We start from the raw sequence: 20,688 nt of genomic DNA, 5'->3' as shown, positions 1-20,688 counted from the left end.
ATCCATGAAAGCCGCATACAACTTCTTTCCCTTCTCTAGAAACTTTTCCACTAAAGATCTAAGAATGAATATCTGATCTACACAACCTCTTCCCTTCCTAAAGCCTCCCTGTTCTTCTCCAACTAATTCCTCTGTTCTTTCTCTAACTCTGTCAATAAGTATCCTACCATACACTTTTCCTATTATACTAAGAAGACAAATGCTCCTATGATTACCACACATTTCTTTTTCCCCTTTTCCTTTGTACAAGGGAATAATTATACCTGACTTCCAATCCTCCGGGACTCTACCTTCCTCCCAGGCCAATCTGCACTTCTTCCACATCAATTCCACTACTATCTCTCCCCCATGCTTCAGCATCTCACCACACACTCCATCAATTCCTGGAGCTTTCCCCAATTTAACTTTCTTCATTGCTTCCACAACTTCTATCCTACTGATTTCTTCCTGTCTTCTCACCTCCCTCCTTCTCCCAGCCATTCCCCAGCCACTTATACTCGCATTACTTCAATCCTGTATGTCAACAATTCCTTAAAGTGTTCTCTCCATCTGCTCACTCTTTCTCCCTTCTCCACTAGTAATCTACCATTATTATCTTTCGCTCCCCTGCTATATATATATATATATATATATATATATATATATATATATATATATATATATATATATATATATATTATATTATATATATATATATATATATATATATATATTATATATATATATATATATATATATATATATATATATATATATATATATATATATATATATATATATATATATATATATATATATATATATATATATATATATATATATATATATATATCTAGAGAAGGGAAGGAAAGTGTACGCTGCCTTCATGGACTTGGAGAAAGCTTATGACAGAATAGATAGGAAAGGTATGTGGAAGGTATTAAGAATATATGGAGTGGAGGGGAAATTGTTGAGTGCTGTGAAGAGTATGTACGAGAGAGCTAGGGCTACGGTGCGAGTGGATGGTGAGCTGAGTGAGTTCTTTGATCTCAATGTGGGACTGAAACAGGGGTGTGTAATGTCTCCATGGCTGTTTAATATATATATGGATGGGGTCGTAAAGGAGGTACAAGGTAGGGCAGTGGATGTGGGGGTGGCCCTAATGAATGAGGGTGAGATTTGGAAACTTCCGGTGTTGCTGTTTGCTGATGATACAGTATTGTTGAGTGAAGATGAATGGGAGTTGCAAGGTTTGGTGAATGAATTTGGGACAGTGTGTAGGAGGAGGAAGCTGAAAGTTAATGTAAACAAAAGTAAAGTTATGGTGTTTGAGAGGAATGAAGTCACAGAGTGTGCAGTGAGGTTGGATGGTGAGGATATGGAGAATGTGAGTGCATTCAAGTACTTGGGTAGTGTGATGAGTAAGGATGGAACTTTGGGGGATGAAGTACGTGAAAGGGTACAGCAGGGAAGGAAGGTTGTTGGCACACTGAAAGCAGTGATGAGAAATAGGAGGTGAGTATGGAAGTTAAGAAGTCACTGCATGATGGTATTGTGATCCCTACCCTGACGTATGGAAGCGAAGGCGTGGACCTTGCAAGAGGGGAACAAGTCAAGAGTGAGAGCAGTGGAAATGAGTTACTTGAGAGGAGCATGTGGAGTGACATGGAGGGACAGGTTGACGAATGAAGAAGTGAAGGAACGTTGTGGGGTAGATGTGGATGTGGTTGAAAAGATTAGGAGAAATACACTGAGGTGGTTTGGACATGTGGAGAGGATGGAGAATGAAAGACTGACTAAGAGGGTGTATGTAGGTGAGGTGGAGGGAGGGAGAGGGAGGGGTAGACCGAGGATGAGGTGGAGGGATGGAGTTGAGAGGTATATGAGGGAGGGGGTGAGTTGGGGGAGAGTCAAATGGTGGGTGACAGAGCGACTTGGAGGCATTTTGTCTGCGGCCACCCTTTGCGGGATTAGGGCGTCGGGCTATAGATATATGTATATATATATATATATATATATATATATATATATATATATATATATATATATATATATATATATATATATATATATATATATATATATATATATATATATATATATATATATATATTATATATATATATATATTATATATATATATATATATATATATATATATATATATATATATATATATATATATATATATATATATATATATATATATATATTATATTATATTATATTATATATATATATATATATATATATATATATATATATATATATATATATATATATATATATATATATACAGTATATCCCATTGGATCCCAGAGCTGCTGGGCGAGGCACTGTTCCGAGAGGGTCCTAAGCGTACCGCCCTCCCCCTATCGGCTCATAGTCGCGAAGCTCATAGGTCCCTACCCGGGGGTTCCCTACTTTATTAAGGTTTGAATATTCCCAGTTCTGTCCAATACTGGGGACCCTCGGTTCCAATGGGATATATATATATATATATATATATATATATATATATATATATATAACTGTCTTTCTATCTATCTGTCTATCTATATATATTGCCAGACACCTAAATCCCGAAAGGGGTGACCACACACAATTCGCCTCCATGTCATTCTGTTCCCAGCCATTTCACCACCCTCTCCCGAGCTAACACCCTCCCTCTCTCATATACCTCTCCATTCCATCCCTCCATCTTATCCTCGGCCTCCCCCTCCCCTCCTCCCTCCACCTTACTCAAATACACCCTCCTCGTTAGTCTCTTGCTCTCCATCCTCTCCACATGGCCGAACCACCTCAGTGTATATCTCCCAACGCTTTCTATCACATCCACATCCACACCACAACGCTCCTTCACTTCCTCATTTGTCTGTCTCTCAATGTAACTCCACATGCTCCTCTCAGATAACTCATTTCCACTGCTCTCACTCTGACTTGTGTCAAATGTTCCAGGACTTCTTCTATTACAAGTGGTATTATGGGGTAATGAGTTGCGATGACGTGGATACAAAGTAGAGAAATGAACCTATTCCAGGAATAAACCATTTTTCCACACATTATACCAGTGTTGAGAAAAAACATGTTCAAAGACGGACCTATCTTTCGCCCTTGTCATAATAAAAATGAACTGAAAAGAAGGCCAACGAAAGTGCATCAAGGAATGTGTGAAAAATGGTGCAAGTGGAACAGATATTATGACCCACGTTCAGGTCTACCGTCAACATCGTTCACTGATGAATTGGTTACTAAAACGAAAGAATAACTTCCAAGTAATCGACAAAACACATCTGATAATTTGCCCATGAACTGAAAATTAGTCTTGGATTATGTCACGCAATTTTGACAAAAAAAAACTTTTTCATAGGTCGGATGCAAAATTTCTTCCAAAACTGTTGACAGTAATGAAAGGCTTCACTGTCGAGAAGTTCGTTACGATCTGAAAAGAATTATAGAAACCGATCCCTAATTTCATCAGCTTCATTATCCCCTGTGATAAGTCGTGGATGTGGTTATGACCTTGAAACGAAACTAACAGTCGTCACAGTGGAAGTCACCATCATCACCATTTTTTTTACGACAGGGCAAGAGATACGTCTATCTTTGAACATATCTTTCTCAACACTGGTATAAGGTACGAAGAAATGGTTGTTCCTGAGGTAGGTTAAAATTTCTACTCTGTGCACACCGCAGCGTTGATGACTTCCTTCATATTACTCTAATAGATGAAGTCTGGAAACTTATATATATATATATATATATATATATATATATATATATATATATATATATATAAACAAAACCAAAGTTGCTTGTTAGGTGGTTAGGGAAGAGGTGCTAGGGAGCCTCTTGTGCCAGCAAGACTATGACCCTGAGCTTGGATTCACTTTAGACTTACGATTATCTCCCTCTCATGACCTAGATTTGTTTTTGCAGGAGGAAAAAGATATTTGTGAGTATTCTACATTTCCAATTCTTTGCCTTTCTTTCAAAAACAGAAAATAGCAAATGATAATTTTCTTCTCAGACTCGATATATGTTTTGTCGAAAGAACAAGGAACATGTGAAGATTTCGGATTTTAATTTTTCTTTAAAATATGCTATGACAGTGAAGTGACTGTAAGTGTGTGAATCTCAGTCCTGGGCGAGACTGGATAGGGCTGATGTGGCCTGCCAGTCACGACGGCAGCCACACCAGCCTAATCCAGTTATTTAACTCTACCCTTCTTTTACGAGAAGGAAACAAAAATCTGTTACACCATTAGTATCACAAAACACAAGTAATGCAAAGTATGCATAATTTTCTCACTGGATCTGACGTAAGGGATCAACGTCTATCCTAACAACCACCACAGAGTACAGTGGTGAGCTAAGCAGAACATAAGCATTAGAGACAAGCCAGCAGAGGAAGGGAGCCAGGCTATCATGCCATGCCACCCCGCCTTTACCGACGGCTGAGAAATACTCGTAGTAGGGTCCTCCGCTACGTGCCTCCAGGAGCTCCTCAATGGTTGACTCTATGGGCAGAACACGACCGTCATTCCCCACCCTCGCCACCCACATCGCCTCCCCTCGCCTCCCACCCTGAATCATCCCTTTCTTAAAACTTCGTTCACCCCTGCATATAGTCATGATATTTTCCAGGCCTCAAGATGTTTTAGTACCTGCATACTATTACTACTGATGATGATGCTACGCCAGAGTCCTCTCTCGGGGTGCTAGGGGTAAAAATGATAGCGAGCAGTTTCTACTGTAGCTAAATCACACGAAAACTGCATGCTCTGCCTGTAATTTCTCCCTATGTTGCCGCCATTACGAGAATACCCAAATCAGGGCATATTCTGCAGGCTGTATGCGTACACGCTTTTACCAATGACACTTCCCCTGTGAACTGGGTCAGTATTTTTAAAAGTAAAACAGGCATGTTCAGATTTCTTTACAAAGCTAAATAAAAGATAAAAATGTCATGAAACCATTTCGAGACTACAGTCAACTATTTGTTACTTCAGTGCTACCAAGCTTCCATCTGGTAGTCTCAGGTGACAGAGGAAAGCTCGACTTGTATACTTTGCTTGGCTGCAAATTAACATTCGGTTACCTCATTCTGCGGTAAGACGCCTCACACATTGGATAATATCTACAGTGACACGTTCCTTTACGTCTTATTGGATCTCAAAGACGCTGATAGAATGTTAAGAGAATAAATCTCTTCCAATGTTTCAAGAATCAAAGTGCTACTTCATATGCAAAACAAAAATATTCAGAGACCTCTGTCGAAATTTGCAGTCTCATCTTTAAAAATCATCTAAGCTACAGTAACTAACATGCATCAAAGCTTGTCTGAGCTGTTGATTATGTGGATGAGTTGTTTAGTAAGCTATGTTAGGTGCCGGAGCATAGCGCACTCTCAACCGCCGCGGTGTCAGCCTACCCTCCTCTGATTCCAGTCCTACAACTTCACTGGCAGAGAACAGCACTTCGTCTTCTATGGCGCTCAGATCCAGTCCGTCAGGGGTTGGTGATCGTTTTGCGGGCATCTGCTCAACTTGTAACATCACTGCTTGTGGCCGTGCTTCCTGCTTCTGTCCTGCTTCGATCCGTTCCTCTTGTGTCCGGCCTAGCAGTTTTCTCTCTGCTAATGTCTGATCATTTTGCGTGCGTCCAGTTTGCGCCTTCACTGTTTGCGGTGGCTTCTCTGCCTGTCCCTTCTGGCTGTCTGTTTCCTTTATTTGGTCTTTGGGTACTTTCCGGACATTAGCGTAAATCTGTTCTACCTTCGGGGGCTGAGTCTTCAGCGGCTCAATATTTGCATAAGTGTTCTCAAAGACGTCGTCCTCGTCGCTTGTATCATCCAAGTAACCTGTTATTGCAAGATTGTTGAGATAGGTCTATTCTCAAAAACAGTTTACAGTACGGCTGCCTTCATGAAGTACAGATCAGATGAAGAAATGCAAAGTTTGGTCAAATGTCCTCAAAATACTCTGTTTGGAGAATTTTTTTTTCTCAATATTCGACTTCCAATGACGTTCAACAATATCTATTCGGTGCTTAAAATGAATATGATGCAAAAATTCCCAAGACATAAAAGCATCTGATATATAACCTTGATTTATTACATAGTAATTAACTGGTGCTAATTCTGATAGGTGTCAGAGGCTAGTAAAGGAGTAATAATCTTCTGCTGGAACAACGAGCTATTTATCACATGATGCGATATTTTCATTGACACATATCCAGGGGTGGTGTATAGTATACAGATACAACTGATTACTTTTCCCCTTTTCATACTTTATGCAATCCTGGAATATATTCTCCATTATATATAGCAGTGATTCCCAACTTTCACACCTTGGAGGAACCCCTGAAACAATTTTTCATATCCCAGGGAACCCCTACCTACAGTGTGTGTTATATGTCTATCTATACACCTAGGCTGCTTCCCCCCAAAAAAATGGGGGGTCGCCGAAACAGGACGACACGCTCCCAGTTTATTCAACCACACACACACGCATTTACTCGTATGTTAGATCCAAGGGGAGATGGGTGAGATCCTCACCACTCCACACCACACGAGGGTCAACTGCACTTTGCAATCAGCGACATCTGCAGCAGGACACAAGAGCTGGTTTACCCCTGTCACATCCTGATAGACCCATCCCTGTTTATATATATATATATATATATATATATATATATATATATATATATATATATACATAGAGAGAGAGAGACTGTGAAACAGTGGTAAAGTGTGCGTTTTCGTACACTGAAGAACCCCGCCAGGGTAAAAACTTTGGGATTATTCACCCGGCCACGTACTTCATTGGCGGACACAAGGGGTGCTGTGGTTGAACCAGTGTCGCTTACTATAAAGTATGCTTGCACCCAGTCGGCTTGCGCGGGCCGATTACATTTGCTTCACAGACTACACACACATCCAAAGCCACTCCAACACTACAATTACACTTACAAGCACTTCTCACCCTACATACAATCTATACTAGACAGCCTAAGCCACCTGGTAGAGATACATTGGCTGTATCGTCCCTACTTCGGTAGGGATAGGCCGGTCCTGCAGTGGACACTCAAACGGCTGATGAGATGAGGTGAGATACTGTATATATATATATATATATATATATATATATATATATATATATATATATATTTAACTATCTATATAGCTGTACCTACTAAAATAAAACACAGAAAAAATACAGTCCGTACTTTTAAAACTAGATTTCAGTTTATTTATTATATTGAATTTTATGTATTCATGATTTCTAGCGGAACACCTGATGATGGTCTGCGGAGCCCTAGGATTCCCCTGAATCCTGGTTGGGAATCACTGATATATATTTTTCTATGTGAATGTTCGCTCTCCTGCTGAACAGTGCTTACCAGACTCGGCATATATTCAGAAGTATCACTTAAGCAAAATGATGCTTCATTAAACTTGATTAATGCTAAGTCGTCGATCCCTTGGGTGTCAAGTCACTTTTCAAGAGACTGTGCATGAAAGAAATTTACCTAGGAAGGGCTGATCGGTGGATGGCGGTAGTGACGTGGTACTGGCAGGGGTAGTGGTGGTGACAGGGACAGTGTTGGTAGGGGTGGGGGTGAACGATGAGCCAGGCTGAACCAGAGGCTGTGGGGCTGTGTCACTCTGGACTGGGGGCTGTGAGGAGGCAGGGGTAGAGGCTGCAGTGGGGGCCTGCTGTTCTGTAGACTGAAAACACAAAATACCGACATTACAGAGTGACAGTGTTTAAAGCATACGTTCTTCAAAACATATATATATACAGCACATTACACTTTCCTCAGCTAATCTAAAGTGTTTTAATTCACACTGTCTTTTGATAAAACCACCAGGATTAGCGAACAGCATAACCTCCACAGGTCCTTCAGGAGTGTTGTTATCCAAGCTCATGTTAATGTAAGCTGCACTGCATGTCTTTCTGTGTCTGTGTACCTGCTTTGGGTGCCAGATCCTTGCCAAGTGACCGAGTACCTGCTGGGGTTGCCATATCTTTGTCAGGAAGGGGTGCAGCTGGGAGCGGTTTAGCTGCAGGAAGGCTTTGTCAGCATCTCCGTCATTCGTCTGCAGCGCCTTCACCACCTCCTCTCGACTGAACTTCCCTTGGGCGTATATCTCATTGAACTGTACGAAAGTAAAGATGTTGCCATGACACGCAATGATGTGTATAATGTATAGTATATCCTCGTTACCTGTCAGGGATGTGTTCCAAATTATTACATTTTTCTTCACACAGCTGGTATTGTTAATTGAGGGTATGCGTAAATCAGCTTTACAGGCAGCAATAAAATTTTAACATACAATACTTTCGTAACTTATTATGGAGTTAATTAAAAAAAAAAAAAAGAGTTCATAATGGCAACATATAATGGGGACTAAGCCTACTATACATCATATTTGTAAGTGACTATGAAGAGTAGCTTTTGTGTTGCTGTGTAATTTTAGTTAAACAGATGCATTCAATTGCTTTATTCTGGATGTGCAGGTTTTTGGAATTGGAAAAATTAAGCAGCAGCATATGTCTATATTGCACTCTCTTGTCCATAAACTATGGAGATGGACACAAGTCTACATAACAACTAAGCATAATTACTCTTTTTTTCGTAATTCATAACTTTACTATTAAGTTTGTTTTGATTGTGATGTGTTATCGCTCGCTTGAGTGGGGAGAACTATATAAACAATCTCATTCGCAGCTTTACCTTAGAAGAGTTTGGAGTGTACGCTGGGGGGGGGGGTCTATTAAGTAAACATTTTCGGGCCAGAATGTTGAAGGGAACCGAAGGGGAGTGGGTGAAAAATATAATACATACGTACGTACATCCATACATACACACATTCATATAGACTGATAAACAGACAGGTCGTTATGATTCTGCCTGGACCCACTTGAAAATTATATTGGTATTTGGGATAATCTGTTACAAATTAGCTACTGTTATAAATAGTTGTGTGTTTACTTAAGAGCAGAAGCGCTGGGGCGTCGAAGCAATATATATATCTCTATCTATCTGTCTATCTATCAATCTATCTATCCATACTCACTCTCTCTCTCTCTCTCTCTCTCTCTCTCTCTCTCTACCCTTGAATACGCCTCTACCGAAGCGGACTTTCTTAGAACTTACAGTGACTCTCAGAACGACTATTTTATTTACTAACAAACATCAACCACTGCAAACCTTGTCTCGCATAAACTTAGCCCACGCTACTACTACTACTACTACTACTACCACTACTAATCATCATCATCATCATCATCATCATCATCATCATCGTCATCATCATCATCATCATCTTACATCTCTTTCCCACTACTACATGAGGTTGCTTGGATCCAGGATCAGGAACAGGAAAGTTCAAAAATAGGAGATTTACTTAAGTCGCTTTCATCAAACTCACACAAACTACTCTCACACAAACTTATACTACTAATCTTTCCCAGTATTGACTCACACATCACATTTACACTTCTCACCCACAAAACATACACTGACAGATAGATACTCACGCAAAATTTAGTCGTCACTCACATCAACCTTCCACTAACCATTCCCGCCAGACTTACCCCCTCAAACATAACATTCACCAGCCATTCCCAAAAAACTTACCAATTACATCAACATCCACCAAACATTCTTATCAGTTTATACAGTTACCTCTGGTATTTTATGGAGTGCAGTCATGTCGTGGAGCTCATAAATAATCTGACTGTCAGTTCTGGCTGAACGTTGAATAAACTGGGGGCTTGTTGTGTGCTTGCGCTTCATGTTTCTCTATACAAACCTTCACATTTTTCTTCATAAACTGATTTGCCCTGAGTTTAGCTTACCTGATCTGTTATGACCTGACCTAACCTTGGAAAATGTATTCTACCACAATGTAAACCAACCATCTATAAACTTACCTATCCTAACCTAATGCAATCTACACTAATTTCAACCGATCAGACATAACCAAACCTAACCTAACCCTAACCAACTTGCTCTACCCGGACCTAACTTATCCTGTCTTACTTAATATACCCTGTCCATTCACTGTATCCTGTAACTTAAACAGATCAAATGTAACCTAACGTAATCTAAACTAGCAAGGGGTATACTAGGTTAATATAACCAAAACTAACCTAACAATCTGGCCTAACCAAATCTGAACCAGTCAGACGTAGCTTAATCTAATAACCTAATCTAAACCGTTCAGGTGTAACCTAATCTACGTGGATCTAACCTTCTTCTGGCGCTGCTCCACACACTCTGTGACGGCTGCCCATATGTTTCCCTTGTGCATCCTGAGCGCCACCCGAGCCTCCGCCGCCGTGATGGAGCCGACATCGTTAACGCGCCGCTCCTGCCCGTAGTTCGTGGCGAGGGTGGACACTGTATCCACCATGTGCCGCCAGTTCTCCCGGAGCCACTCCAGAGGGTTCTTGTCCCCGCAGTGGGTCAGTGCAATTGACACGTCCTCCGAAGTGTACCCGGCCTCCTCTGCTTCCTGAACAAAGAAGGGGGGGGGGGATATTTTTCACCCCTTCAGCCAGAGGAGTCATTTTCATCATATTTTTCCTCTCCCCTAACAATTTTACTTACCTCGGGAGAGACTTAACGATTTGAAAGGATTAGCTACAGCCATAATTTTTCACCACCAAGGGGTTCTCATATGTTTAAAAATATAGTCTGATGGCTACACAAATAAGACAGAAAATACGTCCTCCCGTTGATGGACTTAACGGTGTTGCTGCTATATGTACTTTATACATTGTTTTTATTTAAACTAACACCAGATGATCTTCATCAGATAAAGACGTTCTCTGATGTGTACCTAGCTTACTTAGTTTCCTGGACAATGGGAGGGACATATTCTTAACTCTTTCGTGTCTTGATTTTACAGTCTGCTAACTGTTGAAATGAAAGCATTATACCTACATACTGATGTATTTATAATAGGATACAAGTTCCAGCACGACTTGGTCCCTTGGCCTTGGTCTTGGTGGATGGTTAAGGATACTGGCCAGCAGATCACCAGCCTTGTTCCTTGCATCACAGCTGGAGTAGAGACATGCATCAGATAAATGACAATTGATGTCAACTTTTCAAGAAGGCACAGATAAGATGGATAACACGACGACGGAGGTCCTGAGCTGTCACAGAACGACTGCACAGGAGGGCACGAACGCCTAAGGTGAAGACAACCATTTAGGCCAGACGATGATGGAGTACAGTGTGAAAGGAATACGTGTGACAGCAGAGCAAGAAGTGGTTTCCTGTCTTCATGGCCACGGCACCATGGACACCATGAGTCATCCGCCAGACCCACCCAATGAATATGCTTTCTCATTTCCTGAGTGTCCAATCCAGAATCTGGTATTGGCCGTGTCCAATAATATCTGAGAATAATTACCTCACTAATGCCCCCAGATCCGTGCCCAGACAAACCAAGATGCATACTTGCGAACCTGTCTGCCCCTTCACCTTCCAGGAGATCCTGCAAGTCTCTTCAAATATCTGCAGAAATACAACCGGGTTCGGGGCAAAGGCATAAGCATCTGAGCAGAGAATGCAGACTTCACTGGTAGGTCAGTAATTGAATTCGTCTTTATTCCACATGGCAAAAAATCCATTGTAAGACAAATTTGCAAGGAGAATGACAGAAAACCTAGAGGGAGAGATTGAAAGGCAGAAAGACCCATGCGGGAAAAAGATCAGTGAAAGAGAAGGTAAAGAGAAGACTCGGAGTCCACATACAACACGACATCACTGAAGGAGGAAGCTGCCTGACAAAGAAGAGTGTTTGGAAGATGGTAGAGAACTTCGCCATAAGTGGGCTAAATCAGACTTCAAACAACACGGTGTGGCACAGAGACAGGTCCTAAAAGTACATGGCCAAGCTAGAGGTGACAGAGGGAGCATGCAAACCCTCGATGAAGGATGAAAAAAAAAAGAAGATAAGCCTAAGCCAAAATGAGATATGATCTGAGGACCTCTGCAGTCATCAACAGAATGGCCGTAGGAGGCAGGCAGGCTGAGGCAGACAACCATAGTTAAGTCCAGCCATGGACATAAAGGAGAGACTGGTGGCACCGGGAAGGGACAGAAAAGCAAGGGATAGGTTCTGATGCATCCAGAATGCAACGGCATAATACGGCAAACTAGATGTGGCCAGGAGCGCGGAAGAGGAAGGAGAAGGGGTGTGTGCTAGGATAATGGAGAACATGGGCTAGGAGAGGTATGTCTGAAAGGAGGGAAGCATGATACAGCATATAGGAACACAATGAGGGTAGAATGGAATGCCTTAGATAAAGCAGCAAGTTTTATATGGCATCAAGCTTCCAGAGACCCATACAAAGTGGAGCCATACATGTTCTTGCCAAGGGCAAATGCCTGGTAGAAGTGGAGCAGGGTGTTCTGGTCAGCACCCTACTCGACATCATCATACACTTCTCGAGGCATTAGGCATTGTTGCCATGCTACGTTAAGGGAGGACCATTAAGATGCTTGCCAAGGAAAGTATGCTGTGCGTTCAGGCTAAGAGGGAAGCTCATAATTCGGACCATGATACAGACGACAGTTACTACAACATGTGGAACATGAGTGCGCTTTATGAGGCACTGATTGCAAGATACCCAGACCTTGGCCCAGCAGCAAACTCTTGACCAGTTCAAAGCCTCCTGCTGTCAAAAAAAGCGGCCAACAGCGCAAGTCTGCCACTATACAGAAGGAGAAGGAGGTACTCCAGTTGGAAGAAGATGTCCGTTGTCCTTCAGTCTAGTCAAAAACAGCAGAATGGACTCTGAACAGGATGCCATGCGGGAAGGAAATAATTAATGGCACAGTCACACTTCTCCAATGTAACTGGAGCACCGAGACCCTCAAGGGATGGAGTGGAAATATCCTTGCTTAGAGATTCTTATAAGCCCTGGAAAGCAGGAAGTGACACCAGGACACCGAGAGAATCGGAAAAAATGAATGGCAAGGTAGACAGTCTTACCCTGAAATATAAAATGGCTAATTCCATCCCGCCAAAAGCGATAAGACTGGGACTGGCGACAACACTGCATCACCTGGAAAAAAAAAAGGTCCTGGAGGTAAAACTTTACAATGGGTTGATTGTCTCTCATCACCTCTTGCAGTGCCATCAAGACTACAGTAGTAAGTTTAACAGAGTTGGTGATAATCGGCGAGCAATCAACAGATATCTTGGTAAATGTTACCAGTCTCTCACTGCTAGGCACTGCTATGGACGGACGCAGCAAATTCTTTGGCTGGCCAGGGCAGCACTCAGACAACTCCTCACCCCCGAAGACGATCAAAAATGTCTAACAGACCCCGGTACCATCTAGGCTACATGCTCACAACACCTTCGCTGGTAGGCAGCTCTCCCATCATATGCACTACAATCGGCTACCCCCACAACACACAACGGAACTAATCAAAGCAAAGGGAAAGTCGGAGAGAGTGAGAGAAGGCATAATGAACGAGAGCTGGTCTCCCCCCCCCCCCACACACACACATGAACGGAGCAATGCAACCTCAACGAACGCCAGCTCAAGAATAAACTTGGACGCTTAGAATTAATAGCACGGTAATACTAAACAACAATAACAACAAAACAAAATCACAGCTAAGAAACAAGATGAGAACATTTTGAGTTGATTTTCACATTAGCCATGTAAGAATGAGGAATTAAATTAAGTTTGCGTTGTAATAATTATGGGTGGGGAAAATCTTCTCATGAAATGTATAGCGGGATTTTGTCCCAATTTTTCTAAACTTGTCCATTACCCTTGCCATTGCTCAATAAAAAAGGGGTAGTGCTGGACTTCAGAGCATGTTGTATCACATAGCATGTCCGCAGTGATATTAATGCCCACCCTTCTTGTTTCCTTGCTTTTCGGGTCCTCCCATCCCTACTCCCCCTGCATTATTTCAAAATGTTTTTTTACACTTGTCAAGTTCAGGCTGGAACTATTATATCCTCATAAACACAAAATCACTATCTAGGTATAATTCTTCAATCGGAACTGCTTTCTTGCTGTATACTCACTTAGCCCAGGTACTTATATTTTGGCCAACAACAAATGATTTTGAAATGTACCTGTCCTCGTCAGCCATTCGAGAAATGATGGAGGCAATAGCGTCCGTGTTTATTTGTTCACATGAATGCTGTATTTGACTTTATCGCAGTTACTTACAGAGCGCTAAATATAGTGTTTGTATGACCTTTTATTAAGAAAAAAGAATAAAATCTGTTCCATGAAATACCATAAGACAAAAATTTAATGGCAAAACATTCCCACAAGAGAATGGATGGTGTTCCGCAACTAATCAACTCACTGCTACTTTTTCAGGAAGTGGATGGATGGTTAGGCTTTGGCTAACTCTTAAACCTCCGGGACGACCCATCCATTTTGCTACGGATGACGCCCTGCAATTATACTTTTCACTGAAACGCCTCCGAGGTCAGAGGGTTAGTGTGAGTACAGAAAACACCCATCAACAAGCTGTGTTCTGACTCCTATCATGTCAAATGACAGGAACATACAGTAGTCTGTGTGTGTGTGTGTGTGTGTGTGTGTGTGTGTGTGTGTGTGTGTGTGTGTGTGTGTGTGTGTGTGTGTGTGTGTGTGTGTGTGTGTGTGTGTGTGTGTGTGTGTGTGTGTGTGTGTGTGTGCGTGCACGCGCGTTATCAGACACCTTACCCTCAGTATCTGTACCAGCTGCAGACCCTGCTTCCTCATGGCCTCTTGCCGCCGCTTGGTGATGATCTCTTCCACCGTCAGATACTTCTCACTCAGGTCCTCCTCACCCCACTTCATCGCCCTGCTCTGCCGCTCAGCCTGTTAGTGTGAAGCCAATCTATATTTGTGCGTCTTTCATGACCATTTTTATCACTCTATTTCAACCTCCTCCAGATGTTGTGTCTAGAGATTTTTTTATGAAACGGCCTTGAGTTTTCGATTCTTTGATATTATACAATCTTACGTTATTCAAACAATGTGCGCTAAGGAAAGTCGATTTGAAATGACCTTGCATAGTGCTCTGTGTCGCTTTCTTGAATGTACGAGGAATGATACGTTACAAGTTTAAGCATGATGATACCATTTGCTACTAATAAAGAAAACTTGTCGCAAAGAGAACAACAGATAGAAATAGCTACCTTGCAGTCCAGGTGAATGATATTTATTTTGCATCTTGCCAAATTTAAGTTTCCCTTGTACAGAAATATAATCAATACTTAGGAAATATTGCAAGTACGCAAATCAGAACCTTATAGGCGTGTTTGTAGGATTTTCAATTTAGCCTGCATAATATATATAGATATATATATTTTTATATAAATATAATAAAATATATATATATATATATATATATATATATATATATATAGAGAGAGAGAGAGAGAGAGAGAGAGAGAGAGAGAGAGAGAGAGAATCATGTGTGATTGCTTTGACTTTTGTTACACATGGAACGGAGCGATTTCTGGTTATCAAACTTTGTTGTCAAGAGCGCTATATGCCTTTGCAATATACTGTGTACTGCTTGGTGTGGGGATCAGCTTTAATAAGGCAACGAATTAGGAGAAATGGGCAGCGAAGTATGCTGAGTATATGTCAGTCACCATTATCTAAAGTAAAATTTCTTCGACTGTGGTCACCCTTAATATTTTCATTCCTCGCACCTGTTCCATAGAACAGGTAAATAACATTGCAAACAACTACATAAAAAGGCATGTTAATGATACAAAATAGGCAAGCGAGAGCTAAAAAATCAAACAAGACATATTAGCCATAAAAGCTTTTTGGAAACTGAAATTAAGCCAAGGGTACGATGTTACTTATGACGTACTAAGCAAAAGGAAAACTAAGCAATAGTTCTATGTGTTATTTGAAGGAATCCGTTTCATGAAACAATTCTGCTTATCCCCTGCATACAGTGTATATATATATATATATATATATATATATATATATATATATATATATATATATATATATATATATATATATATATATATATATATATATATATATAGAGAGAGAGAGAGAGAGAGAGAGAGAGAGAGAGAGAGAGTCTTTTTAAGCAAACCTGCCTTAATTAGCAGAAAAAAGGGTCAAATACTTAGGTTCATGACGCATCATCACACGTCACATTTATCTATCAATGCCAAATCACCGTATGTAATATCCTTAGCAAGACATTATGAATCAGTGCCATTCAACAACATTTACCCTGGCTAAGATTCGCATTTATGAAGTACGGTAGTATTAAGTACTAACACTTTTCAAGACTTTCCCCTACTTGTATTTTTTCAGCCAAAAGGCTGCCAAAATACTAATTCTACTATTATTATTATTATTATTATTATTATTATTATTATTATTATTATTACACGCACGTGTCTGCACTCAGAAAGAGGTTAGTGTTACATGATCAGTGTGTCGACAAGTGACAGCAGCATTATGAACACAGTAATTCCTACAAAGCCTGCTTGTCGCTTATACGTAAGTATAAATGATTATATTAGATTAATAAATAAATACAGACTTTAATAATATACATATATAAGATTTCATCAGTAATAATCCATCTACTTAGATGCATAATTTTAATACGTAATATAAATTTTTAACATGCAACCCTTCTCCAGTCTTTTCAGGCCAATGTCAGCCTCAGCAGAAACGGATGGAAATTAATATTGGTCAAGGTAGGCGTAACCGTTATCTAATTCGAGATGACATTTAGGAAAGAGTGAGCTGTATACACAGAGGAACAGAACAAAGGGCACAAAGCACAGGATACAGTACACCATGCAGGGGACACAGCAAAGAACTAGGAAGACAGAAGACAGAAGAAGAGTACTGAAATGAACGAAACTTAAACTACTCGTAGTCATGACCTGAGGGGCAATCAAAGCCCAGACCCACGAATCGAAATTCTGCGACATAATCTTTAAGTCAAGAAGCTTTATTTATTTATTTATTTATTTTTATGTGTAGCTACGCGGGCGGTTCGAAACATCACTACATAGAACACAAAGAACACAAAAGAAAGATAAACTATAGGACAGGGAACACAGATGAGATGGCACAGAAAACAAATCACAATACAGAATTCAAATCACAGCAAAGAACAGAGAACGCAAGGCAAATATCAGAGTACAGCGGAGTCAGGCCCAATCAAGACCACCACCTCGTTGATGAGGGCGTCGATACTGGCAGAAGTCTGGCTTGGGTCGTCGGTCTGGTGCTGGTCTGCTGAGGTCTGGAGAAAACGAGAGCAGAGATGTGGGTGGGGAGGTCCAAAGCAGTTTTCAGGGCGTTTGTGGCCGTGTGTGGTGGCGAATCTTACAGACTTTTTTTGTGTGTGGCTTTCAGTTAGTTAGAAACTATAAATAAACCAGTGATTAATGGATACTATGCAACAGTGATAAAACTATAGTAAAATTATCAGATTAAATCAAATAAAGATAAATAAAAATAGTATAAGAAATTATGGTTTTGCACAGAAGGAAATTAAACCAGAAACTTAAACCATTTTCAGCTTATACTACTGCAAAATAATGAGCAAATTGTTGCAGATCAGGTGAGCATTGTCTCTCACGAATGGGTCTGTGATGGTATGGCTGTTCTGAAACTGCGGTGAAGCTGTTTGCATGTCATCTGTAAGGTTATTTACAGAATGGAACGCATTATTCTAGGGTGGCTAAGTATAGTGGTCCAACTGGAGTATAGTGCAGCGTTGAAGGCGTGTAGAATTCCGGTGTAGGGAGGTATAGTGCGGTGGTGGTGTGGATAATGTTATGCAGAATGCTGGCGTAAGTGGGGTATAGCGTAAGGTGAAGGTGTGTAGAATGTAGGCGTAAGTGAGGTGTAGAGCAGCGGTGAAGGTGTGTAGAATGCTGGTGTAAGTGAGATATAGTGCAGATGTGTAGGTGTGGATGGTGTTATGTAGCTTAGTGGTATCTGTGAGATCTAGTGTAGTGGTGTATGTGTGGATGGCGTCACGTAGCGCAGTGGTATAGGTATGGTGTATTGCAGGTACTGTACAGTATAATGGCTTCAGTGTTTAGTGCAGTGGTGCAGTGAAACAGTGTAATGCAGTGAAGCACGTGTAATATAGTGTTGTAGTGATGTGGTGCCACGTAGACGTTGTTGCAGTATAGTTTAGTGATGTAGTTTGGTGTAGTATAGTGATGAATGACTGATATAATGCAGTGGTGCAGTGAGATGGTGTAGCATAACAGCGTTAATAGTGCAACATTCCAGTAAGGCAGTGCAATATAATGGTTTATGTAATGTACCAGTGATGAAGGTGTGATACAGTGTCATGGTGTAGTGTAGTTTTGTGGTGGTTTGTGTAGTGTTGTACGGAGATGGTAGCATAGTGGTGTAGGTAGTACAGTACTGCACTGTTTTGTACAGTGTGCTGTGCGTGCAGTATACCTGGTCCTTGGCGTGGTGAGTGATGGAGGCGGCATCAGAGGGAGTGAGAGCATCCTGGAAGCTGAGTGGCTCGTAGTTGTCGGTGTTGGGGGCTGCCAGGGTGGGGTCAGCCGACGCGGGCCGCGCCAGACTATCCTTGTCACCCTCACCCTGTTAGTCCACCCAAAGCCACGGGTTAGCTTAGCTTAGAAATGAGCCGTATTCTTATGGGCTCAGCTGGTTTTCTAACACCTCTTCCTTCGTGATTTATCTTGAATATTACATATTATTATTCTCTGGTATGTTATTTATATAGCCTATTATAAAATTGACAGAGTTTGCATAAACAGCATACTTGAATAGATTGCCCTATGCAAAAACATAGTGGTAAAGAGGAGGCTCCTTTAGCACCTCTTCCATGCCGACTGATAGATAATGCATGTTGCTCTTCTGTAGCTTATTATTAACGCAAGTCAAGTTCCTTTCTGGATACTCAGTATCACGCCGATATATATATATATATATATATATATATATATATATATATATATATATATATATATATATATATATATATATATATATATATATAAGAATTCTGATGTGTTTGCTATATTCCTGATATGGAAGAGGTTGTAGAAAGTTTCAGAGCCCACGAAAATATGGTTCCATGTGATGTTATAAATAAATTACAGCAATATGACAGCTACTAACACTACAGCAGTAATTATTAAGGCAGGTTACTAAAGCGCTGAGATTATACTGTAAAGCATCAAGCTAAAGTATCTAGTTAGTAGCTCTAAAGCGATAAGCATAGCAAGCATGGGCAAAAGCTCTGATAAATGCAAAAATATTACAAAATTAACTAAACTTAAAAAGAAAAAAAGAAATAGCACTGTGGAATTATGCATAAATCACAGGGGAAAAATGGTATTAAGAATTTCTGCTGTAGTTTCTCGTGATGAGGAGACTGTGACATCGAAGAGCAGGGTTTTAAGAATGGTTCTGATGCACCTGACCAGCTCATCACCTCCGAGGCTGGGATCACAGTCCTTCATCTAGCTTCATTTAATGCCGCTAGAGCAGTTTGACGCCCCACATTTAACCTTCAACTGCTGTCTCGGCAACACTTTCGCTTAGGTATTTTGCTCTCTCTGAAGTCGGACGGCTAATTTAGCAGAAGAAATCTTTAGCATTCAAACTATTATGTTGGATCATTCTGCTGCTATATCATCTGCTAACGAAGCAGTTGCTGGCGATTAGAAGTATCCATTTAGGAGACTAATTAAGTTCAATCAGAATATAAATATTCTGGTATGACCCAGTGGTTAGTTTTCACACACACACTGTCCCTTCGGAATACCGGTCAATTACTGAGCACCATTAAGACCATTTCTGAGATCTATTAAAGCAATATCTGAGTTGTCAGTTTGTGATCCAGAGGTTACTTGTTCCGAAGCCTGATCACTATCGCCTCATCGGAAGCCGATCATTGTGTTCCACAACTGAAGCCATTACTGATATCCATCTAAACGGAAGTTCAGTTTTGTGCTTACGGTCCAGTGGACAGTTGTTCATTGGGTAAAACGCTTCTTTAAAAAAGGGGGTGGGGGTATTTACTGAGTTCCATTAAACCACAAAATAAGTAGTGACCACTATTAAGCCTCTTTATATCCTGGTGTTACGGGACTCCAGATTTTTTTCTCTCATTATCATGCCACCACTTTGTTCCGCAGGCCTGACATGCATTCTCACACCTTTAGGGAGGAAAGGAGTTACACTCCATTAATGATACCCATTACGGCAGAAAATAGTTTTAAGCTTCTGTTTTAGCGGCCGTTAATTCCGCAGGCCTGTCAATGGAAAAAAAGGAGTTAAAATCCATTGCTCAGATCCATTAGAGGTGAGGAGTCATTTCCTGCCTTGCTCCCTTGTCCATTTGTTTCACAGGCCTGGCAGTGTGACTCACCTCGTCTGAATATGGGAGCTGTTCCATGGATGACCTGATGGTTTCCCGCGACGACTTGAGGTCCTCTGTCATCTGCTGCAGCGTCTCCACCGCCGTCACCAGGTAGTCGTCATCTGCAGCCCTCCGTGCCGTCTGTATCGAGGGCTGAGTTATTGCCGAGACGATACGCTACACCACCACCTGGACTGATAACACTAATACCACAAACAGACCCCAAGGAAGCCTAAGTATACCAGTGCGAGGTCACATTATAGAGGCATCATTACGAACACAAACTATACCGTC

General features: G+C 41.0%; 1 protein-coding gene across 1 annotated transcript in view; it reads right to left on the bottom strand.

Annotated features, from left to right (window-relative positions):
- The window catches only part of LUBEL (Linear Ubiquitin E3 ligase), a 310,315-nt gene that overhangs the window by 92,990 nt on the left and 196,637 nt on the right, over positions 1–20,688 (bottom strand). The window contains exons 14-21 of the mRNA XM_080270475.1: positions 20,404–20,524; positions 18,456–18,605; positions 17,200–17,274; positions 14,712–14,837; positions 10,244–10,507; positions 7,955–8,143; positions 7,513–7,711; positions 5,414–5,842 (exon numbers count right to left, since the gene is read on the bottom strand). Coding sequence (XP_080126601.1) covers positions 5,414–5,842; positions 7,513–7,711; positions 7,955–8,143; positions 10,244–10,507; positions 14,712–14,837; positions 17,200–17,274; positions 18,456–18,605; positions 20,404–20,524 — 1,553 coding nt within the window. The remainder of the gene's footprint in view (positions 1–5,413; positions 5,843–7,512; positions 7,712–7,954; positions 8,144–10,243; positions 10,508–14,711; positions 14,838–17,199; positions 17,275–18,455; positions 18,606–20,403; positions 20,525–20,688) is intronic.

Source organism: Coenobita brevimanus, chromosome 5, assembly GCF_032717465.1.
Source record: "Coenobita brevimanus isolate Jiangsu-jjx chromosome 5, ASM3271746v2, whole genome shotgun sequence".
Lineage (NCBI taxonomy): Eukaryota > Metazoa > Arthropoda > Malacostraca > Decapoda > Coenobitidae > Coenobita > Coenobita brevimanus.
Note: the sequence above shows the minus strand (reverse complement) of the source record. Positions and strands in the feature narration are given on the sequence as shown.